This window comes from Gobius niger (genome assembly GCF_951799975.1).
Source record: "Gobius niger genome assembly, chromosome: 2".
Lineage (NCBI taxonomy): Eukaryota > Metazoa > Chordata > Actinopteri > Gobiiformes > Gobiidae > Gobius > Gobius niger.
The window spans coordinates 32,069,337-32,094,761 of NC_136853.1; the positions used below are offsets into that span (position 1 = coordinate 32,069,337).

Sequence of the window (25,425 nt, forward strand, 5' to 3'; positions counted from 1 at the left end):
GACTGCTTCTATGTCTGGACCCTGGACATCATGTCAAAAGTTACCTCGAGCTGATTTAGTTGGGGACCCAGATATAGAGGGTTCAAGTAATATTCGTTATCATTTATTATATTGAGGTTGAATAGCTAATAGTAGAGAATTAAAATAATAATTTTATGAATAAAAATGTATTTTCTGAGGATAATTTATGCATTACTCTTATATAGCTCAAAGTCGCTTTAAAATTTCATACATTATTTGTTCACACCTTACTTTTATGTAGCCACAGCTGCCCAAGGGGTAATATGATTTAAGCAAGGCTGCCAATCTGCACCATCGCTGAGATTTGCCCTTTCTGTATCATGGGCATCGAACAGAATTGACCACAGACCTAAACTTTTATCAACAGTACGATGGGCCTGCAGTTGTGTCGGGTGATTCAGATCAATATCACTATGAAATCTTACATTTTTTTCATGAGCTTAATTCATTTTTAATAATAATTGTAGGGAAAAGTGTCATTGAGTATTGCAAATAGGAACCACATTTGTTGTTCACAATAGACCAAGAATATATTTAACAGCTCTTATCGTTAGCATTTTTTCATTTGTCGCTGTTGTAGTCCAGCTCCTCTGTGTAAACGTTTGCATTTGAGCGGCGTAGCAGATGGGCCCTTTATGCCTGAGCTCTGGAGCCTGAGGCCCCTGAGCAAGTCACAAATGATCTTTCCATCCGCACACAGCTTTGGTGAGTCCACTGGGCCCTGCTCCATCTTTCTGATGAGTTAAAGCATCACTTACTCTACAATGCTGTTCACAAGTTCATCAGGCATTTATAACGGGGAAAAAATTGATATCTGGTATATAAAGGGTTTGCAATTAATTCATTTGCTAATTGAAAAAACAAAACAAAAGATCTGCTGTGCAAAAATCCATTAACCTTGAGCCAGCAAAAGGCATGGAAATGTGGGGTTTTATTATATTTACAAAAGCCAAGGTGTCGTTTTAGAGCCAATTTCCCAACAATTCTTTTCAACCAAAAATCACAAAATTCATGTTCTTGTTGTTTTGACTTAATCAGTGCTTTGTGATAAAACCTATTTTCTCAACACCAATTTAGTTGACACTTGATTAATCAACATTGGTTCGACTAGTCCTGCATTTACATGTTCTCAAAAACAAAACAAAACAAAAAGCCTTAGTTTCAAGGGGCTTAAGGGCTAATTCATAAAAAAAAATCTTCACAAACATTTCTTGCTGAGTGTTAATAATCTACTAACCTTTTATTTTAGAAGCACTAAAATTTTACTTTTTAGCCCAATTAGTCATTGCAGTTCAAGAATAGTGGAGACTGGATCTGGTTGTAACAAGGGGAGAGTTGTAACACTACCAATTCCACCACAAAGGGATCAGATAGGAGTCAAATGATCATGTCAGTGTTTACCCACTTCCTCCCTGATCCCACATGGTGGTTATCAAGGTCAGAAAGTATTTTTTTTTTTTTTTTTACCAAGACTATATTTTGTTTAGAGCTTATACTATTGCACATAAAACCATAGGACTTAGATTAGATTAAATTGTAGTTTCTCTAAACGATGGCTGACAGGGGTGGGGATGGTTTTAACACAGAAAGAAGGGCAAGTCAGATCAGTTGCAAAGGCACAAGGGATCTGCCATGTAAAACTGAGCAGTTACTGCAAAACACAGCAGAATCTGAGAGACCGGGTCCAGTTATCATCCCAGTGTAGGTTATACTGAAGGATTCAGTTTTCTCTGAGGTGCAGGAGGAAGTGTTAGCTGATTATTTGACTCAGATTGTAGACCTGTATTATGGACTGACTCCACGTCACGTAAGCATATGTCAGGTTAGATAAAAGATTGTTCTTTTATTTAAATAAACCTCTTTTTGAAGCATATCACATGATGTGGACCACCATGTATTTGATATCACCTCACGAGATCTGTGATATTCTTGCAGAGTTTTGAATTGGTGCCATCTGTAGTTAACAAATGTGGGTACTTTGTATAAAAGTTTGAGAACTTCAGGTGCTGAAGCAAAACGTGCTACAACCATACCCGGTCTCCGCTATATTGACCATCTTGGATTCATCCGATTGAGTCGGAGTGAGGGAAGCCTGAGAATCACTGCTAAAAATGCTGCCCCCATGGCCCTGCCCCGTGTAAGCACAAGAAAATTAATGGATGGTTGTTTTTAAACCAAGATCAGTTTAAATCTTTTTATTCCCACATCAACTCTTTATATAAATCTTTCACATAATTGTTATCTGTTAGACAACACACATAGTGGAACATTGCATCACTGTTAGGAATAGAAATACATCTGAGGTATGTACAAAAAGCCCTATGTTTTTTTTTTTTTAAACCTTTGGAGAACAACCCAAAAGCAGCAGGGCATATAAAATGATGGAGGCACCTTCACAAAGTGATGGGACTCTAAACCCTAAAATATAAAATAAAACATCGACAAATTTCTGATTTTGTTATTTGTAAACGTAAAACATAACAAAATAAGACAATTATCATAATATTAATTGCTCTCTTTCTCCTTGTTCATCTTCCTGTCTGTTGTGCTGCCACCAACACAGAATACACAAACACAAAAACAAACAAAAAACCGTATGGCACTCTACACTAGTTATGGACAATTAGCTTGACATTTTCAAAGTGTACATTAAAGTCAAGACAAAATGCAAAAACAAAATCAATACATCAATATGATAAATAGACTAACCACAGATTTTTTTTTTCCTTCTCCTGTGTAAGTGCATTGAAATGTCTGTTTTCCCTCAACAGCTCGAACTATAACATCAAAAATGTATCGACTAACTGAGGGCTGCGCTCTTGTCACTCTCTCTAGCTTCAGGTCACCCCCAGAAGAAAGGTCGCATCCAAAAGCAGCAAAAGTTTTCATGTTCTGTCGCTTGATGACGAGAGAAGAGCTGACATCTGTAACCTCGAGTCTTGGTGATGTCCTTATTTGTGTCAAAGCCTTAATACTACGCTCTGATGTGATTTGGTTTGAACGATCACAGCTCCTCTGTCCTTTTTCCCCCCATTCAACAAGTGTCCTGGAGCAGCACAACAATTTCTCCTTCTTCCCCGTGTCTCTGCACACTCGGAGCAAGATGATGCACCTACATGGACGAGTCAGTGGTTTTTTGTGTCCAGTTTGTGTTGAGCAGGGCTATTTTACAAAAGGTCATTTTTAAGTCCTCTCACAAAACCGTTTCTTCAGCGCATTTGGCCATGCATCAAGCTGCGGCAGGACAGAGGACGTCAGGGGGCATCTCTCTCTGAAGCAAGTCCTGAAAGGTGAAGGCAGACAATTTTTCATTCAAGATGCAGCATTTTTAACAAGCCCTTAAGCTGTAGAGGCACAGATATTGAAATACACACGCGGTACATAATGCAGCCTATTGTGTAACACATCCAAAAATAAAACAAATTGATAAATATTCAGTGGATAAGATGCACTGGAGCCTGAAGCGATGTCCTATCTTCCAACCAGCTTCCAGCTTTTACGCTTAATAAAACTTAATACCGTCTGACAGATATAAATGATTCATGGAAAATTAAATGCAATATCAGGACAGCTCGACTTAATATGCTCAAAATAGTACAAAAAGATCATTGTTTTTGCTTGTATAGCAGTTTTGTTTGGCCCTTCAACCCAAAACATGCACAACAGACTAAATTATGCTACACCTTCAGACTATAATGTTGCCTATGTATGAGTGAACATAAAATGAGTCTTTACCAATAGGTTTTTCAGCCCAGTGTTAAATGGCATTGGTCCCAGTCTCTGTGAAGTAAAAGGAGAGAATGATCAGTTCATTCATCATTCAGCTATACACATTTTAACCAGCAGGTGGTAGCATTGGCACAGCACTTTGGGTATTATATGTACTACTACACTGCTCTGTGGCTGTTGAACTATACTACCCATCCCCACCATTAGCTATAATAAACAAGGTGTGTGCAGCGCTTTGTAATAGCCTGAATTCACCACTTTATCCTGCATTCCCCGGTATCCCTCTGTGTCTGTCACGGGTTCTGCTCACTTCCAGTCACTGTGCAGCTGCTGCTATATAAGCCACTGTGTCCTGCCAGACACCGTGATTCATTTCGACAGGCTGGCAGCAAGCTGTGTAAACAACCATTAGTAATTCATATCACTGTCCCGCGTCCACACAGGCTTCAATTAACCCTTGGTGTTGCTGCGAGTCTTTGCTATTCTTATTGGTTTGCGTCTGCTTTTGGACTTGTAAGTTGTAGCTTACTATTTGTACGATCTCCGCCTTTTCGCTCTTAATGATGAGACATATCGTGATATTTTACAAGACGATGCAACGCCAATACTTTTCATTCCGATATTGATACTTTTGCATATTGATGAGGTGCCCCGCTGTCGTCACAGTGATGATCAAAGAATTCATTCATACACAAACACTGTCACACAGATGTATTACTTTTAATGATAGTTTTTTTTATAATGATAAATAATTCATTCATTTTTGTGGTTGATTTATTCCTTTTGAAACAGGACTGTGGTTTCGTGTTTATTTAAATGTAAATGAAGTGATGCCACTGACAGATCAATAGACCCATTCTCAGTGTGAAAGTCGGGGGACATTTGTTCACTTATTTATTAAAGAGAAAGGCCTGATTAAAGGAGCTCACATGAGAAGTCCATTAACCATGCGGCTGCAGAGGAATACATTTGGATGCTTCTGATCAACTCTTAAGTTAATAAGATAAGTTTGTGTCACATTAGCAAGTTGAGGCTTTGGAATTATCTATTATGCAATTCATGGGCAAATATTGGAATCATCTTGTTTTCGAATCAATATTAATTTCACAGAGGACAATAATGTTTTTGACATCAGAAATAAGACAAGTTTTCCAATATCATTTTTCATACCAATAGTAGCTGTTGATACGAATGCCATGCAGTCCAATATAGTCCAAGTCCATTTCCATGTCCTGTTCTTTAGTGTGTTATTAATAAAAAGGCTAAAAGTCAAATTGGAAACACTCTACAGTGGGAGGAAAATGTATGTGAACGCTTTGGAATTTCTCACATTTCTACCTAAATTGGTCATAACATGTGGTCTGATCTTCATCATAAGAATGAAAAAACAGTGTCTGCTTAAACTAATACCACCCAAACAATTACATGTAATCATATGTTTAATGGCCATAACATGTAAACATTCACAGGACAGCATGGAATAAGTAAATGAACCCAGGAATCTTGCTGAACTGCAACAGTTTTGTAAAGAGGAATGGTCTAAGTGTCATCCTGATCGTCGTGAGCGTCTAATGTAACTACAGAAAAGCAGTTATTGCTACAAAAGAAGGATCCGCCAGATATTTAATACAAGGGTTCACTTACTTATTCCACGGCGTTGTGAATGTCTCAGGTTTCTCTGCAAAAAAATTGATAAACTTGTGAATTATTTTTTCCACTGATGATATCACATTGTCCAGACCCAGTGTTAATTTTGACAACATATTTTATTTTAGTTTTAGTCTTAGTCTTTTGACTAAAATGTAATGTAATTTTAGTCGAGATTTAGTCAAATTTTTTTTTTCAATTTTAGTCTAGTTTTAGTCGACTAAAATTGCATGTCAATTTAGTCGACTAAATTTAAGACTAATTTAGTCGACTTTGCATTTATATTATTCATTATAATCATATTTAATCAAGGTCCTCGATTTAATGGAGCTGCTTCCACATGAATAAAGCTCAGACCTGTTCATTTGGCAGTGAATCTATATGATATGAGGCTTTTTCAGACGGTCATTAGAAGTTTGGATGATTTTAGTCTCTCCTTTTCATTTTTATTTAGTCTTATTTTAGTCGTCTAAATTATCTGGACATTTTAGTCATAGTTTTAGTCTCATGAGAAACTTTTCATTTAGTTTTAGTCCAATTTTAGTCGTCAAAAATATCACTTTGACTAAAATTAAGACTAAATATTTTAGTCGACGAAATTAACACTGTCCAGACCCTGAGGCAACAAAGCTGCCCCACACCATGATTTTCCCTGCCCCATACTACTTTGTGTTGTTCCATTTTTCCTCCACACATGAGGTTTTGCGTTCCGCCCAAACTTTTCAACTTTGGGTTAATCAGTCCACAGTATATTTAGCCAGTAGAGCTGTGGAGCATCTTAGTGCTCTTTCGCAAACAAGTTGAATAGTCTGATTGAACAGTGTTATTTCTTACTGTCTCCCAGCAGCTCCTCGGACATCAGGCTGTCCTGGCGGTTGCCCAGTACAAAGGCGAGGAAGGAGAGGATGAGTGCGTCCATGATGCCCATGATGGCCAGGATGTAGGCCCAGCGCACAGAGCAGGCCCCCAGAGTGTATTTGTCCGTCTGCTCTCCACACATACGCTTCACCTCATCACTGTCCCAGCCATCCGGGTAGATCATGCAGCCCAGGATCAGACATGTACCTACACACAGATTAAGCACTTGTTTTATTAACCTTTCACAAATAATAAAAGGACATAAAAACAGAAGAAAAAAAATCACAAACAAACTGCAAGACTTTACTTGTAGCTTCCTATAAAGTATGCATATGGACAAAGCTTTGAACCAAATATGGACAAAAAATTTTTCCCAAGTAACATGAAGTTCTTTAAAATCTTTGGATTTGTGGTGTAATAATGGAGGGTAAAAATATGTAGTATAAGTTTATGCAAGCGAGACCAGAGTCAACAAGTTCAATGAGAGATTTGTTGAGGAGCCTAGATCAGCTTGTGTTTGCATAAAAAAACTAAATTAAAAGTATAAATAAAACCCTGTAACATGACAAATGAATTAATCACGAATGGAAAGGCCCCTCCAACCACACTAATGCAGCCTAATGTACATGTTTTTAGTGGTAGGGGAAATTGGAGCGCCCAGAGGAAACCTAGGCAGACATGGGGAGAACATGCAAACTCCACTTCGTCCCACCTAGAACCTTCTAGCTGTGAAGAACTGTGAAATCAGTACACAGAGCCTTTATTTGCTCTGTGTACTGTATATTCTTCACAATAACAACACAAAGAAACAGTCGAACACTTCCTTGCTCTCTTAAAGACCAAGATCAATGTACAATATCCTGAAAAGGCTCCAAACCTTTGAAAAGGCACTGGGGAACACTCAGTCATGACAATAATTTGGGCATTTGTGGCCATAACAGAGAATCTTTAAGGATGCTAAGCAGCTTGTTTTGCTTCAGAGAAAAGAGCCGTCCATGAGAAAGGCTGCAGTACTCACACAGAGCGGCTTATCACAGACAAAATAGCTGACGCTGCAGAGGAGCCAGTGAAGCAGCATTGAGAGCAACAATAAGAACCCTCTGCTGTATAGATCCTATTAAACTGATGGGGCAATAAGGAGGCCCTAAGCACAAGCAGACAAAATCCCACAGGTGTACCATTTACTGATATAAAGCTTACATTCTGTATATGCTCTCGAAACAGAAGTGAAGAGGTATTGACAATACAGTATGTACTATGTACTCAAGCAGAAGTACTGAATATAAAAGCCTCTTGTCATTATTGCACACTCCACTTCTACGGTTACTGTGAAATGCAGCAAACTGTTGTAAGGGCCAGAAAGGTTGCTTTTTTAAAGTTGCTTTTGTAGTTTGTCGTGTCGAGGCTGGGGGCTAATCAGGAGCAGTGAAGCTTAACTTCAGTGGCATTTAAGGAACGTTAAAGACGGTTTTAGTCATATTTTTTCTCATTTGATTTATTATTTTTGAAGTTTTGTTTAAGTTAACAGAAATAAAAACTAACACTTGTGAATTGTATTTAAAACGTAGTATGTAATCCATGTAAGGGCAGCGGTTAGCGCTCGTGCTTCACAGCTAGAAGGTCCAGGATCGATTCCCACCAGGGACGGGGCCTTTCTATGTGGGGTTTGCATGTTCTCCCCGTGTCTGCGTAGGTTTCCCCTACCACTAAAAACATGTGCAATAGGTGAATCCTCCAGCCAGGTGTTTCTGACCACCAGCCTGGCTCCATATCAGGGAGATGGGTCCCCGAGCCGCTCTTACAGGTCGCCCCAGCGGCATTGAGGCATTGATCAAATGCAGAGAACGAATTTCCCTACGGGGATTAATACGGTGTAACTTAGCCTTGACTTAATCTAGCTATGTGAATATTGATTCTGTTAATGAATGTTCCTTTTTTTAAAGTGTGGGAGTTTGAAAACTTCTGCACTTTAACAAAAGAAAACTTTTAAAAAAGAAAATGTTTTTACTGCAGAGATCACTTGGCCTAAAGAAATTTGATTAGTTTAATCTTTACTGTGAAATTCTATTCAAATGCTTTCAAACTTCAATCTCGCATTCTTGGCTTGTTATTAATGCCAGGTTTGTGAAACAATGCTCTATTTGTGGTCCTCTCTGTAAACAGGCTCCTCAGGCTTCTGCTCTTGTATTTATAACCACTCGAGTCTCTCTGGTGAACCTCCAGCTGAGCAGCAGTCAAACAGAGATAGAAGTGATCAAAGAGACCGAGTTCATGTTTGCGCTCTCATCCGAATTTACAAAAATATCTTCTCAGTGCTGGGTCTGTACGTAATGGCTCGTGCGTATAAAGTGTGTCTGAAATTAAAACGATAATCCTACCTCTTTCCCTCTGCCCCAACAAACATTAACTTCAGTCTGGAAAAGTGACAAAATCCTTTAAATCTTCACAACACAAATCTAATCTTTCTGTGGACGATGTGTAATTTCTTTAGCTCCACTGGAAAGCTGGAAAATCTCAAAGAGGCACTAAGGCACAATGAATAATCTCGAGTTGTGTTTGTTGACAAGAATCATGCAAAACAAGGTGCGCACAATAGCACAGCTGTAACAGAGTCAATGGGGTCAGCCTGTTGTTTCGAGTGATGCATAAATTCACCCTCATTCTCACCGCTCTCATTAATAACATAACACAAACCACACTAAACCATTTCGCTGCTACTCCGATACATCGACAAGATTTTTGCCTTAGAGAAGGAAAACTTACTGACACACAACAGAGAGCATGAGGTCAAAACAAAGATGGAGAGAAAAACTGTGCAAAGTGTCCAGGCCGGAGATAAAGTGCTTGGAGAGACGGAGCCATATATAGTGAACTGGCAACGCGAAGATGTGTTGAAAGAAAAAGGCCCACATCTGAACAGAGGTGGAGTGAGACGACTGTCGGATAACCTCCTCCACGCTAGAAGGAATCAGACAAGGCCTGAGCAACAAGTGAGAGAAGAGAGGAGCAAGAGAAGAGCTCCTGCCTCACCATGGAAAAGATTCAACCACAGCAGCATTTTCATCGTCTCCACCACAAGCTTAGAATCAAACTGCATCTCCATCCTCCGGAGGCTGTTCCCAATCCATGACATTTAGACCATTTAGAAAACTTGGTAAAAAATAGGGATTAAAATGACTCCTCTCACTCCAGTCATGTCAAGATCAAGGCGTTTAAAAAAATAAGATAGGACTTTATTGATCTCACAATGTAGAAAATCTACATAATCACTCAGCTCAGAGAAACACTCAGACACAAGAGGCATTTCTTTTTTATTTGACCTTTATTTAACCAGGAAAGTCCCACTGAGATTAAAAATCTCTTTTACAGGGGAGTCCTGGCCCCATTTTTTTTAGTGGTAGGGGAAACTGGAGTACCAGGATCTTGTTGCTGTGAGGCATGAGTGCTAACCGCTGCACCATCGGCTACCAACCTGCGCCCTCCGACCACCACCAACCACTCACACAGAGACAAACACACGCTATTGTACATTTACATTTAGGCCTATATATAAAACTGGCCTATACATAAAACAGTTTCTTTTCAGTCACTAGTCCAAGTTATTAGACAAAAAAGAAAGAAACACAATAATGCCCTAAAATTCTGACCACAAGAGCTAAAAATAAAAGCTTAAAGGAATAGTTTGCCGTTTTTACATACTGACATATGTTCTTACCTGAGCTTACACGAGTTGCGTACCTGTCTGGTCTTTGTGCCAGCCCGTGGAAGAGCTTGTTCGCTTCTAACTTCACCCCGTTTGGAGCTATAGGAATACATTGGGAGAGGCCAAATGCTAACAACATCGTTGGTCTTTTTGCGTGACTGAGGGCACACAGTTCTTCCATACTGTGATATGTTCTTACCTGAGCTTAGACGAGTTGAAGCGTACCTGTCTGGTCTTTGTGCCTGCCCTTGGAAGAGCATGGTAGCTTTCAACTTCACCCCGTTTGGAGCTATAGGAATACATTGGGAGAGGCCAAATGCTAACAACATCTTTTATCTTTTTGCGTGACTGAGGGCACGCACAAAGACCAGACAGGTACGCATCAACTCGTCTAAGCTCAGGTAAGAACATATCTCAGTATGGAAAAACTGAGAACTATTCCTTTAACAACCTCAACTCAACCACACCCAGTCCAGTCGACGATTTAAGCTTTGCGATGATGAATACTTCCTGGACAAATGAGAGCCTTCACAAACATATTTGAATATCTGTCAGTAGGAGCGAGCAGACAGGGCATAATGAGTAATCAATTATTTAAAAGCCATGGAGAAATATTAGTTAACAAGATGAACTCTGGGTGATCCACTGTTGCTGCTCCTGTAGTTCAGGTGCTGCACAGGGCTCACACACTGTGTGCTCCGTGTGTAATAGTGAATCACCTTCAGTAGAATGGAGGCAAGCTAATTAGAGCAGAAACATGTAAATGCAGTGAGCTATGAGAGCTTCTTACACAGTTCACATGTAACTAACATAAGCGTCATGAGCTGCGGTCCCACTGCACCTCCCTCATTAACGCCTCTCTGCCTGCACCGCACTTGTGACTCTGACAGCAGCACGTCCAAAAACTGTGAGAGGAAATCTCGCCAGGAACAGCACTTGAGCATGAGAACCAACAGCAAAAGAACTTGGAGAAATACCTAATTACGATTTATCTTTCTCTGTATTTCTGTCACGCTTTCAAAGCAAAGTGAAAAGATGACCCAAATGCAGGACCAAAAAAACCCTCTTCAATAAAAGGAGGAACCAAAAACGAGCGTAAATATAACAAAACACGAGGCCTAACACTTACGGAGGACGTGTGTGTCGATAGGCTGTGATCAGTGTTGCATGACTTGCACTCAACATGGATCCTTCAGCGGTCATGTGTCTGCATTTATTCTAATTGCAGCCATTCACTTTTCCTTTTGTTCATGCGTTAAAGAACCGCAATGGATCAACTATTGTTGCTTTTTTCAGATGACATCACACAGGCCTAGTTGTTACGATTATAATGGACCAGGTTTAGCATTTGAGGATGTTTCTGTATATCAATTTCTTATAATTAAACAGTAGAGAAAACGTCAAATTCTTGCTGTGCATCTCTCGTCACATACACAATGTCGTAATTACATTATAGCAGCAGTTTAGGTCAGTCACTCTGGCAATATCCTCACTGTAACAAAGAGAGAGAAATCTGCTTGACTGGCAGCATCTGCAAGCAATTTATTCATTGATTTGCCCTAGTTTACGGATAGTCGTTCATGTCACGAAATCGAAGCATGCTCTTCTACACAGACTAATACTTGATAATAAACTTGTCAAAGATATAGAATTGTGCATGAAGGCGTTCTCCTGACACTGTCCAGTCAAAGTGATGCCGAAATCTCCCCCGTAGCAGAAGATCCGCCAATCCCTCGAGAGGTGAACATCCCTGAGGTCACCGCGCTCTCTCTGTATTCAGCTCATACACACTATCTGCTACATACATTCAGCACTGCATTCTCGTGTTCCCATGCACCTAAGGTCTAGTATTTTGGACTTGATTTTGCAGTGAATAAAGCCCCATTTCGACAGGACCAGACCGGAATGGACCGGAGCGGTTTGAGGGTGTTTCCACAGCCAAAAGTGAACTGCTCCGCTCCCAAAGGGGGGTCCAAACCGTTCCAGTTCCAGACCACTTCAGCCATGGGGTCTGGAGAGATTAGCAAACTAGACCGGTTTGGGGGAAAGGAGAGGGGGGCTTGTCACCACTCTGATTCGTCAAGCCAATAGTCTTGCATATTCAAAGTTTCTTTCTCTTCACAAGGCTTTATCATGACTGGTTCACATAAAATATAGGCATTTTTTACGTCTCTACTCATAGCCTATGCTGATTTTGATGAGAAATCATTCAATTAAATTATATATTTTCCCTCATATTTATGTCAGTAATCTACTGCTCAAATTTTCAAGTTGGATTTGCACAGTTTTCCCAAACATTCTTTCTTATTGCCCAAATGAGAGGAGCGAGCCTCATATCTCCCTCTTTTATTTAGAATTCACTGTAGAACTAAAAATAATAGGTGTACTCGTTTTGGGCATTGTTTTTTTTTTCTTTTTTCTCAATAACTGTTCCTCTGGTGCTTGAAAACTGTTCAAACACTAGAGCGCTCTGCCCCTCCTAATGGCCACATGTAGCATATACAAAGGTGCTTTGATGCAGGCCTAAAACACAGTGATATCAAGCTGTGGTTGTTGCCTGTCACATACATATGAATGTCCTTGACCACTCCCATAGCAACCTAGACCACTTTACACTAAAGACACTTGAAACACAAACTTGCGCTGCCCCTCCTTAAATGAACCGGTCTCAAGTGAACCGAACTGGTCTAGTGCTGTCGAAATGGGCCTTTAGTCCATGACCTTGTTATTTGGGTTCTGTTGCACAGTCTCGAACTCATATGAGCTTCAACAGTTCGCAAATTAAGGTGAATTTTTGGCTGCAACAAAAAGATATCACAGATGTTTGAGCAGGAAAAAGGTTGCATCCCATTTCGTGGTGTGGCTTGAGGTGACAAATAGGAATGAGCCCTGAACGGCGCATTAGGCAATAACACGGTTGGTTAAAGCTGGTGAAGATTGCAGTTCATTTACAAGAGGATGATTTTTGCAATAGCAATGCAGTTGACTCACACACATCTAGTACAGAAAACCTGCTTCATCCCACCATCTCTACACCATCCTTTTCACACCTCAGAAAATATTTGACGTTTGAAGCACCACCAGGCCTAGATTAGATTTAAATCACACCTAAACTGAGCCTAAATATACCCCATTCAATTATAGCTCGGTGTGAAACATGTGAAACCACAAAACACCCAGAAATGCAATGATCTCAAACTAATACGACAAATAAAATGAAAAATCTACAATTGCAGATGAACCCTAACTGAATGACTGCTCCTGTCACTTAGAGAAAGTATTCAATGCTGTGTCGAGGATGTTCTTGTTTGGGATGGCTCCAAGAAGAGAGTGCCATAAAAGTGATTGAGGATCAAATTTACAATCTAATCAACTGGAGGTGCCTCGTGCGCGGGGCTGTTCTGCACACGCGCCAAACACGCCTCGGAGACTTATGATTATTACAGGAAATACAGCTGACCTTACTTCGAGGTTGGACACCTTTATTTAAGCTGAGTGCAGCGCTGAGAAGAGGTCCGGGGCGGCCAAACGAGTTCTGCTTTGAAGTCGATGCTAAATACACGGAGAACATATGCAACGATGTGCACTCATGGGTGTAAGAAATATGTATAACAGGCTATTTTAGTTTGTCTTTGTTCTCCAGGAGTGACTGTGGCTCAGATTGTCCGCAGATCCAAAAGGTCTGATAGGCCCATGGTGCAGATTGGCATCCTCACTTCTGTGTGCAACTGAGACAAGCAAGAAAAGCAGCTCGAGATCACTAAATCACTATTGTTATCATAAATATACCATATTTTTCGGATTATACAAACTATACTGTATACTCAGGTGCGACTTATGTATCAAAATATATAATTTCAAGATTGTTATTTTCACTGACTGTACCACTGAAAATTTAAAAGGTTTGACAAAAGTTTGGAGTGAGCCAGAAACTTGTGAGGGACTAGTTAAAAGCGGAGGTTACTCTTACTGCAATGAAGAAAATAAAAAAAGCTAATCATGGGCTAAAAGCTTGATGGCCACAGTTAGAGGAACGAGCTCGCAAATGGTTGCTTGAACAACTTGCTGCCGGGAGAGGCTTGTCAACGGCGCAGTTACGCTTCTATTCCAAAATAGTTGCCATGGCTGGTGCCACTTACACTCAAGAGCTTCTTATACATGTTTTTTCTTCTTCATTATGCATTTTTTGGCTGTGTGACGTACACTCTGGAATGACTTGTAGTCCGGAAAATACGGTAAAGAATTAAAACTGTATCATGCCCGACAGTCTGATGCCGGTGCCAATGTCTCTCTTGAATGCAGACTGGATGGAACATATATGGATCAATCTATGGTTTGATTAAATTTTGTCGCACTAGGAAATAGCAGTAACAGAGTTAAAGTAAAAAACAACAATAAAAGACGGAAATACAAATTGTTGGGGATTTATTTTTCAGTTTTCTCTAAAATGGATTTTTCAAGAAGCCCATAGACACATGTTTAAGAATTAACAGTGTCTTTTATCAACAATTCCTCCCTTTGCAAATCTACTGCGGACTGGACTCGCATCACTCAGTATAGGAAAAGAGCTTTTCTGGCCTTTACCCTTCAGTATCAAATAGGCGATGCGCTTGGCTCCCCAGAGAAAGCCCTTTTTTTTCATAGGGAGACGTAGAGGGAAGCCCTGGTTTCCTACACACTGCCGTTTAATTAAAACGTCCTGGCATGTTTCTTGTTGATCAAAAGCAGGTTTTTATTCTAACACTGCACCCTCTCTGATGCCTCAGATCTGGTGACACTGCACTTGAAGCCACAGACAGCTTTGGCAGTTTCTCTGAATCTTTAACGGTTGTCCTTATTTTCTCTCCAAAACCGTCTCTTGCCTTTGAAGTCGGGCCGCTGGGATTTCTTCACTCCATTTCAGTAACTTCTAATGTGTCTCATATCTGATGGCGCGCGCACACTACACGCTCCGCTCTCCTCCGTTTGCCTTTAAACTCTTCCCTCCTCCCTCCATCACTCCCTCCTTTTCAGCTGCTCCCAGTGCTAATGAAAGATGATGTGAGCGGTGTCTCGCTGACGAAAATCCACCTGGAGAACAACTCTGACAAGGAACGGCTTTGTCTTTGCCTCTGAGTTTAAAACAGCACAGTGCGTCTATGTCAAATCAAAGTGCCAAGTGCCATGCCTTTCCTATACTTATTACTGTACCTAAAATCAATAAACTGACCAAACTAGGGACAAAGAGATTTCTACATTTGATCTAGCTGAGTATATCGCATATACACACAAAAACGCAGAACTGTGGTTTGGGTCTTTGAAAGGCCAAGCTTCCAAAAGTGACCATTATTCAATTCACTTGACTTATTGGTGGTAAGGCATAGCACGAAGACAACCAAACACATTACTGTTACAGAACAAGATCACAATATCCTCCTCCAAAGTTACTGACACAAGTTTGATTCCTGGAGTCTGGAGTCTTTAAATAGCACCAAGAAGCACACGGAGACATTCAGGGGGGAACCGTGAATACATCGCGTTTCAGACGGTCCACTCTCCTGATCAGCTGCACGTCGTACACATCAGCAGCAAGGTTTAGGGAACCGAAACACAGGGGTCTGTCGCCATGGAGATGGACACACGGACCCTACGGAGACCTGCTCCGTCTGCCGTGCCTGGGATCACGCTGATCCTGAGCAAGTCGATGCTGCCCGTGGCAACCAGCAGCGTAACCACAGCAACCAACAAGCTCCCAAACTATAAGTGAGAAAATGTAGAAATACGCTCAACAAGTTTCATTCTGTTGTGACAATGGCTTGTTTGGTGTTGTATGATGAATGTGGGTTTTTATTGAATTTCCCTTTTATCACAGTAGTGTGCTTACCTAAAATACATGTGCAGTACATGTTTTAAAACCTTTACAAGAGTAATGATATCAATAAAGTGCACATTTCAAAATCCAAATCCCTTTATTGTCATTGCACAATGAAATTAAAAAGCAGCTCCATTTTGAGCAGACTGAAATATGACCTGAGCAGTTTAACATAGAAGACCCAATGAAGACGAGATATTGCAATACAATTTGCTGATTGCAAACGTTCAAATTCAATGTTAAATGTACTGTTTCCAACTTGCAAAACGTGCATGCTCAGGGTTCGGGTTAGGCTCAGTGATGCTAAACTATTTCAATTTCAATTTTATTACAATTACCTGTGCAGCCCTAGAAAGAAGGCTAAAATATGAATGGCTGAACTACAGAAGAACCACATGCATTTCACCCGCCCTGCCCAGAGCAAGGGGGCGCTATCACGCCCTTTCACCAGCCCTATTGGTGCTCGGGCCTAAATATTGTTTTACGATTAGCTAATTGCAAGTATTGTAATTGCAAATTTCATTACATTGTGAATAATACTGCGATGTGTAAACAAGCAGCAACCTCCCTCTCTCTTGGTACAGCTGAGGTACTTTGCCCTTTTCTGCAAACTGCATTTGAGGTTTCTGTGTTCCTCATTGTTTTACTGGATGTTTTTGTGGGGTTTGGTGGATTTTTTTTTAACTGCAGAGAGTCCATGATGGTCCTGAAGAAAGAAGCTTTTTCAAAGTAAACAAACAGATAGCTTATCAGCTAAAGACATTTGAGACCTACACATTTCTTCTTCTGAAACATTGAAGAGGCTCCAAGAGCCCCCACACCAGCAGCACAGTGGAGGCATCACAAAAGGCGCTACAGGAAACAAAAAAGGGACAAACGAGGAGGTATCTGGGCAAGACTCACAGCTCGGCCCCACATGCCGTCTATCCCTATAGTGTTCTGGCTAATGGACGTTCATTGGAGAATAAAACAACTTAACTACACTCTTCCCAGAAGAAGGTGAAAGGCTGTTGTACGCAGGAGGTGGAGCTGACCAGTGCAGGACACCACGCTCTGAAACAGGGACAAACCCAGGAGGTGCTGCACCGTTTCAGAGGAACAGAGGAGACTGAAGGCAGCCAGGCAGGCTTCGTCCTGGTGCTACAGTTACGGCACGGCTCAGTCGCAGCGGCTCAGGACGAACACCTAAACACTATTTTGTTGTATGGTTGTACAATGACAAATAAAGCACTTACTGACCTTCATTGTTAAGTTACTCTTTTGCAATCTTTACAGTGACAGCATTTGTGGCCTTGAATACCAACCTCAGATCACACTGGGTCTATACGTCCCCCCTGGTTCAGAGAGGTTCCCTTCTCTCCACATTGCAAAAATAGACTTTTCTGTGTCAAGCTGCTCATAGGAGCACATTTTGTATCAGCAACAGGAGAATGTTACGCCTTTAAGTTTGATGTTGTTTTTTCTCTTTTGTTTCAGTCCATAATAACAAAAACACTTCCAAATGAAACTTATTGTATCCAATCCTGAGACTGGCTCCGTGTTCAATAGCTCTCAGATTCACTACAGAAATTCCCCTCACTCCTCAAAACCCACCTGTTCAAACTTGCTTTTTCTTAATGTATTACCCATCCTGCTTTGAGTGTCCAAAAAAACTATAACAACTTGATATACTTTTATTAGTATTATAGTTGTCATATTTGTTATCAAAAATAAATAAAAAATAGACTGTGTTCTGACTTTTTGTGGATGGATTGTGAATTTCATCTTAATCTCCTAATTTGCTCGCAAGTTATATGGTCAGTGTTTGTGAGACATCTTGCTATTTGCTGCATAAACCCAGCAGTCTCTGAGTCTATCACTCGACTGCAGCTTGTCAACAACATAATGACACCTGACCCACGTGTCACCGTCTTTTCACCTCCAGACACTGCACCACTCATTACCTCTCACTGAGCCCCAAAAGGCCATCGGTCAGACCAGCGCACAGTCACGCACACAACTGCAGCAGTGATTAATCTCACACAGAGATGTTCCACAAGATTTCCTAAAGGGTCAGCACGCCCTTGTCCCGCTCCCAGCTCATGCAGGGGGGGGCAGAAAAATCTCGTCTTGTCATCTCCAACCAGGACCAAGTGATCTGGAAGATAAATCCTTGATGGGAAATCTAAAGACCGCACTTCACTGGCCAGAGGAGAAATGTTCACAGAATTAAGACCGCTGTGATCCAGGAAAAAGAAGCCTGTTTAAGTGTATGTTACCTTAATGGATGCTATTTTTATGATAAAAGCTTATATTATGTTCATTTCAGCAAATCTGGCTGTATGTATGGCTCTCTTGACTGTGGGCTCAAGCCAATTCAGATTGTCGATATGCGCTACAAAACACAGCTCACCCCCACCTGAACCGAGCATATTTTCTCCAGTTTGGCTTTACCCAAATCTAAAAGCTTCTTGAAAAAAAGAATCAAAAGAACAATGACAATGAGACAAAAACAAGGACTAGGCACTCAAAAGGCTTAACCATGCATTCACACTCCTGCAATCACGCACTCCGCTCCGGCTACTTTTTAGACATAAGATAAATAGGTCATTTGTTTTAAACATGTAACATAAATCTAATGCAGAGAAGCCTTTTCACATATCACATTTTGGGGTTATGGAGTAAGAAAAGACCCTGCAGACACAATGCCGCTGTGTGCATCATGGCACACAAACAGTATAGCAGAGAATCTTTGCTAATTGTCTAACGGGATTACCTGAAAAGCTCTAGGATGAACACCAATGACTGCATATGAAGCATGGCTCTTAAGCGGGTTAGAGAAAACCCTTTGAGCTTGTCAGCATGTTCTTCGAAGCAGTGTCTTCTTGTTGATATCCTGTTATCTCTGTTTCTTTCTTAAAAACAGATGAAAGAGTCCCATAGGACTCACATAAATTGCGTGAAGTTTCTCTCTCTCTCTACCCTAAGGTCCTAATTAATCAAAAGACACTTTCTTCTTGTTGTAATTATGAGAAAGAGAGTGGTCTACTTAGTACCAATTCTAAATGCCAACAGATTGAGAAAGAAGTTGGGCCAGCGGATGTTGGATGTTTGCTCTTTTCAAGATCCACCATGATGGTAATAATGTTTTCTGATTTCAGATTGTTCCTGAGAGACCCCAATATCACTGAAATTAATCTAAATGATTACTTCTTTTACAAAAGTCACCAAGTTAATGAGTGTAAAGTTACACAACACAGCCTGCTGCAATAACTGCCACAGTGGCTGCTTTTACTGCAGGAATGACACATATGTGTTTCTATTAAACCATAAAAAATGAGGCTGGCCTAGATCCCACTCAATGCATAACTCCTGAGTTACCTAAATGATCTGGACATGCCCTCCCTGCCAGTTTCCATCCTGAGTCTGGAACTCAAAAGTTTACATAGTTAACGGTGGCCCGTTTTAGGGCAAAAGACGGTCAACTCCTGGCCTGGCTGCATCGGGGTCAGGCCTGTTAGCCCAGTGCAGGATCTGAGCGAGGCCAGCCTCTTTGCGCCTCTCTCACTCTCACCCTGGTTATACTAATGACATTACTCCCAGGCAGACGGATCATCAAATGTTAATGAGGCATGCACAGCTTTAGAGCTGAGCCACACAAGACAAGCCTCCTGTGTTTCAAAAGCAGTCATCTGTACTGTTGAACATGTTCAAATCAGAGAAGCATCATCCTCAGCTCAATTTCCCGTTGACAACCCTTCCAGTAAGATGGAGTTGCACTTGCCATTGGATCAATCTTCTTAACTGTAAAATCACATTGTGAAATGGTTCTAAGGTTAAGGTGTCCTTTACTTGGCCTGCCAAACTACATACTTTTTCAAAGATTTTTCAAAGATATGTAGTCTGGGAGCGGTGGGCGTGATTGACAGATGGGATCAACCAATAAGAGAAACACTGGATATGTCGCAGGAGCTGCAGGAAGCCTTTTCAAAAACGTCCTTTTTCACGAGGAACGCTTCCAATGCTATTTCTTACTCTAGTTTTAGCGATATTATATTTTCCAAATGATTAAAACAGATGAAAGAGCAGTAGGAAACAGTGTTCAGTCTCTTGATGCGATGAACTCCCGCCTCTCAGTGCATGGTTGGACTGATATGGGTAAAATCGGGAAATTATTACAGCTGCCCAGATGGTTCTTCTTTTGAACAGAAAGGAGGGCTGGCCAAGCAAGATTAACCTCATAAGGAAAATTGTCCTTTTGCATTTGACCCATCTTCCGATGTCACTGGGACAACCCGTAAGGAGCAGAGGGCGAGAGCAGTGCAGCGCTCATGGACCCATCTCCAGATGGTGAGCCAGGTTAATGGTCAGAATCCCCTGGCTGGAGGATTCATCTATGTTTTGAATTGATGAGGAAACCGGAGCACCCGGACGAAGCCAAAACCAGACACGAGGAGATAAACATGTAGGGCCCGATCTTGTGCATCAAAACGGAGACGATAGCGTGACATTTTGCGCTCAGTAGGAGCGCAGTTTGTGATCTTGCCACTCCAGATTTAGCGCATTTAAGTGGGTGGAGACACAGATTTCCCTCCAACCAGATCGACTCCGCGTCCAGGAGAGTGGTTGTGTGGGGTGAACATGTGCTTTTGTTTTGCTTCGCGTTCACGCCAAGCGCGGGCCGATCCGCGCCACAGCGGACGCTGTAGCTCTTTTTCTCTCGAGACGTGAACATTGTTTAGCTCACAATGGGGTAAATAAAGTTTTTAGTTTGACCTGTGAGAGCCTAAGGCTTAAGAAAGAACGCAAGCCAGCGCAATGTAAACGAGGAAGTGAATGTCAGCCGTGTTTCCATCAGTGCAGTCACCTCCTCTTGTGACGCCCCCTCACAGGTGGCGGAGGCGAATGGCACATATAGCGCCGCCACTCGGAAAATAATTCGCCAAGAGCCTGCGCCGCCCCGTGCGCCGCCACAAGATCTGGCCCGTAAACTCTACAGAGAAAGGCCCACAGAGTCCGGGAATTTAACCTGCGACCTTCTTGCTGAGGCAAGAGCGTGGTGCCACCAATGAGTGAGTAAAACATGCTCAACTAAAAACATCCAGTACAGATGACTATTTCAAAACCTTTTCTATGATGGAAGACTCAGCAATTACAGCTTACAGTTGACATTGTTAAAACATTGTTAGTTAAGGGCTATTTTTTTGGTATTCACCGTATGTGCCATATCATTACTAAACTTAAACTAAACTAAATGATATAGTATACGATAGTTAACGAGATGAATCGTGGGTTTGCCTCTGCTCATCAGGAGATAAAAAGTTTTGGGCTGTTTTATGGGTAAACATGTAAATGAGTGCCTGAATATTTCCCAGAGATCCATCTGAAATGACATCCCCTCATTAATGATACATTCTAAATATACAACTTCCAATTCCCCAAAGTTTTCTTGGCAGCAAAGATCCCTCAAAAGTTAACTTTGTTGAGGAGTCCAGAAGTGACGCATTTGGCTCAATCACGTAGTTTCCTTCAACGTATTCCTCAGATATCTTGCTTAGTGGCACAAATGGTAAGAGTGACAGTTTATTCACACTGGTTGACAAATGCTGGACACTTAAATCCCTTTACATCAAAGCAAAAAGCAAATTATTTATTCGATTTGTCAAGAAAGTTCAGGGGGGGATATTTTTAGTTCGAGCCTCCCCAAAAGAGATCAAACACAGAAAGGCCTGGTATTTTGTTTTTCTCCTCTTCTGCTTCAGATTATCACTTTCCCCTGCTGTGGGATTTGTTACTGATCTCTCCTGTGGCTGCAGTGAGCTATTTAGTGACGCTCCTATGGGACACACAACGATGGGATAATACAAGAGGAGACTGCAACACCACAACACACACGTCAAGACAGCACAATGTCAGAATCTTCCGGCCCATCACTTGTCTACTCTTCTCATTTCTGTCCAAATCCACTGCCATCTCCCAAAACTACGTGATTAGGAGCGTTATTATTACTGGAGAAAGCCGCCCCATCTGTGCTGGCACTTCCTGTTCACCGTTGAAGCACCTCGTTATCTTCCCATCAGCTCCCACTGGGCATTGCTTCATCCATGTCCCGCAAATGTACAGACCACCACAGAAATGAGAACATGTCTCGTATGTACTTTAACAGTCTTTAGCAGATTGTCATTGTAAGTCTTGTAGCATGTTTGTTTTATATAATTACATAGCCTCTTAACCCCCGCCTGAATCGAGTGCATTTTCTGCAGTTCAGCTTTACCCAAATCTAAAAGGTGACAGCCTATAGGCCAGTGTAGCGCCTCATGTGAAAGCCAAGACCTACAAAACTGATCTAAATGGATCTTTTTCCTCACGTTGGTGCCACATTGTCACTTTGCCAGTTTTTTTTTCCAACCCGCTTCTTTGTCACATTTACGTCTCTTTTCTGCAGTGTTAATTTCGTCGACTAAAATATTTAGTCTTAATTTTAGTCAAAGTGATATTTTTGGACTAAAACTAAATTAAAAGTTTCCCATGAGACTAAAACTATGACTAAAATGTCCAGTCGACTAAAATAAGACTAAATTAAAATGAAAAGGAGAGACTAAAATCATCCAAACTTCTATTGACCGTCTGAAAGAGCCTCATATCATTTAAATTCACTGCCAAATGAGGTCTGTGCTTTATTCATGTGGAAGCAGCTCCATGAAGTCGAGGACCTTGATTTATCATGATTTTAATGAATATTATAAATGCAAAGTCGACTAAATTAGTCTTAAATTTAGTCGACTAAATTGACATGCAATTTTAGTCGACTAAACCTAGACTCAAATTTAAACGTTTTTTTTAGACTAAATCTCGACTTAAATTAAATTACATTTTAGCCAAAAGACTAAGACTAAAATAAAATATGTTGTCAAAATTAACACTGCTTTTCTGTTGCTCTTTTTTGTTACGTTTTGTCACATTTTTATCACTCTTTCATCGCTTTTGTTACTTTTCTGTTGATCTTTTGTCACATTTACGTCACCTCTGGCTTGCGTTTTTGTCACATTTTTGTCATTCTTTCATCGTTTTTGGTCAGGTTTTTGTCGCTCTTTTGTTTCATTTTCATCCCCGTTTGTGTCTCATTTTTGTCGCTATTTTGATGCTTTTTCAAGAAGCTTTTAGATTTGGGTAAAGCCAAATTGGAGAAAATGTGCTCGGTTCAGGAGGTTGAAGGAGCGATATAATGCAAAATCAGCCTTTTACCACCTTACAATGGTCCCACATTGGACTGGACGATATGGCAAAAACATTTATCAAGATTTTTTTTCCTCTTCATTTTTCCTAATAAAAATAAATAAATGTAGCCGATTCATGAACTTACACAATCCACAGCTCAAACAATAACAAATGCTCCAGTTACACAATAATTTTCCATAGTCTCATCCAAACTCCAGAACTAGGTGCCATTTCTACCACAGAAATGGCTGTAAACCTGTCGATTATTAAGTCCCATGACAATTATTGAGATAGTAGGGATTTTGCTTCAATTTAAATACATTGCCCAGTCCACTTCCCATATCAAAACATACTTTCAGTTGTTTATTGAGATTTTCATGCATGTTTGAGTTATCTTTGAATCTTAATTGTAATATTGAGGATTTTGCTATTAACCTTAGGCTGCATTCAATATACTTACTAGAGACAACATAAAAGGTGATAAAAGGATATTTAGTTAATAGTTACTCAGCTATGTCTTCATCATATTGCTTTTCACTTACAAAAAATGGAGAAAAGTTGTGTAATTTCTTTTGTTTTTACAATTTGAATTTGACTGAATGAAACTCGCAGTCCCAAAAACAATCCCACATGTCTATCTGACAGATGGCCAAACAGAAAAAGCCAGTTTGTTTTACATTGTACAAGCCTAATGTAAATATCGAGGCTATTGGATTAAGTCATCAGTGCATAAAAATGTAGTTTGTAAATTGAGATTCTGCAGCATCTGTGTCGGAAACATTGCCCTGCTGCAACGGCTCACAACTGGATCTAAAACGATCTCCTGTAATGACGAGGCAATGGAGCCTGTAATTTCATGCTAAAATGCAACAGTTAACTTGACATCAGTGTAATGAAAGGAGAGGAAATAAAGGCAAACATGAGCTGATACAATGTATGAAGAAAGCAGGAAGTGTATTGTTTTATTAGTTTTGGATCAGTAATGCTATAGACTACATTATGAACCAAAAGAAACAAGTATAGGATCTCTAGTGTTGGTGGTATATACAGCTTCAATGCTTTATTTTGACACAATGAAAGGAAAACTATTGGGAGCGTAAAAAGAAGATGGTTGCTAAGAAACTGTCTGACCAACAAGGCTACACTAAATGTAATATTTAATTTAATTCATTTGACCTAATCTTAAAAATAAGACATTAATTGCTGAGACTTGCCTGTCTTAAAGGAACAGGCCACCGTTTTTCCATACTGAGATATGTTCTTGCCTGAGCTTAGACGAGTTGATGCGTACCTGTCTGGTGTTTACGCGTGCGCTCAGTCACGTGAAAAGGCACAAAATTAAACGTGTCGATTTTCTAAGCGGATAAAAAGGGGTACTGTATCGTAAGGCGTAATGACACCTTAAGAGCACTTCGACGTCAGTGCAGTAATATCTTCACTTAAAGGGACTTTACAGAGTTTAAAAATGTTAAAATTAAGTATTTTCCTCCCCTACATGTTCCAGCAATGTCCTAATGTGTAGAATGAGCCCAAACCTGTTTACCACAACTGCCTCTAAAATCCTGCACTCAAAAAGTTGTTAATTCAGGTCCGAAGTGCCGTCATGCACGAGCTTAATATAGAAGCTGCAGTTACGCGTAAGACCTGAGGTGGCAGCAGTGAGTATAAAATGACCAACTTGCAGGGACGACTGCAAATTCAGATCTATTCATCTGACTTTGGAGCAACATAACCTCACCTCTACTACACCATGAAGACACAAGTGAAACGGAAACACGGTCTGGAAAGAGGAGGAAAAGCTTTATCACAAGCAGCAGCTGTGGTTTGAAATGCCTTTCCCGAGCCCAGGCATTCGGATGAGAGGAATTATGCGCTTCATTAAGCTTATGAAAACACAGACTTCATTAAGGACACACTGAATTACAAATTTTAAAGGGGATTTTATCATCGTGAGGCTGGACAGACAGGTGCGGCACACTGCTCCTATTTCTATATGAATCTAAATTTGACCTTTTGATCGCATGTGCACTGTGAATTTCATAAGAATGTGAGCATTTCCTTTAACATATTGTAGATGACTTTGTGAAGCGATGCGTTCAGTGGAAGAAAAAAAGGTTACACGAAGCTGCATGTCTTGTGCAGGGCAGGGTGGTGGAGGCTGGTCTTTCTGTGGAGGTAAAACACTAACAACCCCTTGGGCGCGGTCAAACTACATCACATCAATGCGACCTTGCAGCCAACACATTATCTTTTGTTTTCTATGTATATTTTGCTCTGTCGGTGTTCATCAGTGTTCACGTGAACCCATTATAGGGGCATTCATTTTGTGGTCACATCGTTTCAGTAGCTGTGCGTATTTTGTGGCCTATATCTCCAATCAAAACTGCCAGTCACACTTAGAGCTTAATACTTCACAACT

General features: G+C 40.7%; 1 protein-coding gene across 1 annotated transcript in view; it reads right to left on the reverse strand.

Annotated features, from left to right (window-relative positions):
• Positions 1–3,260: 3,260 nt before the first annotated feature.
• Positions 3,261–25,425, reverse strand: part of lhfpl3 (LHFPL tetraspan subfamily member 3) — a 31,264-nt gene continuing 9,099 nt past the window's right edge. Inside the window, exons 2-3 of the mRNA XM_079551223.1 lie at positions 6,232–6,462; positions 3,261–3,292 (exon numbers count right to left, since the gene is read on the reverse strand). Of these exons, the coding sequence (XP_079407349.1) occupies positions 3,276–3,292; positions 6,232–6,462 (248 nt within the window). The 3' untranslated portion in view covers positions 3,261–3,275. The remainder of the gene's footprint in view (positions 3,293–6,231; positions 6,463–25,425) is intronic.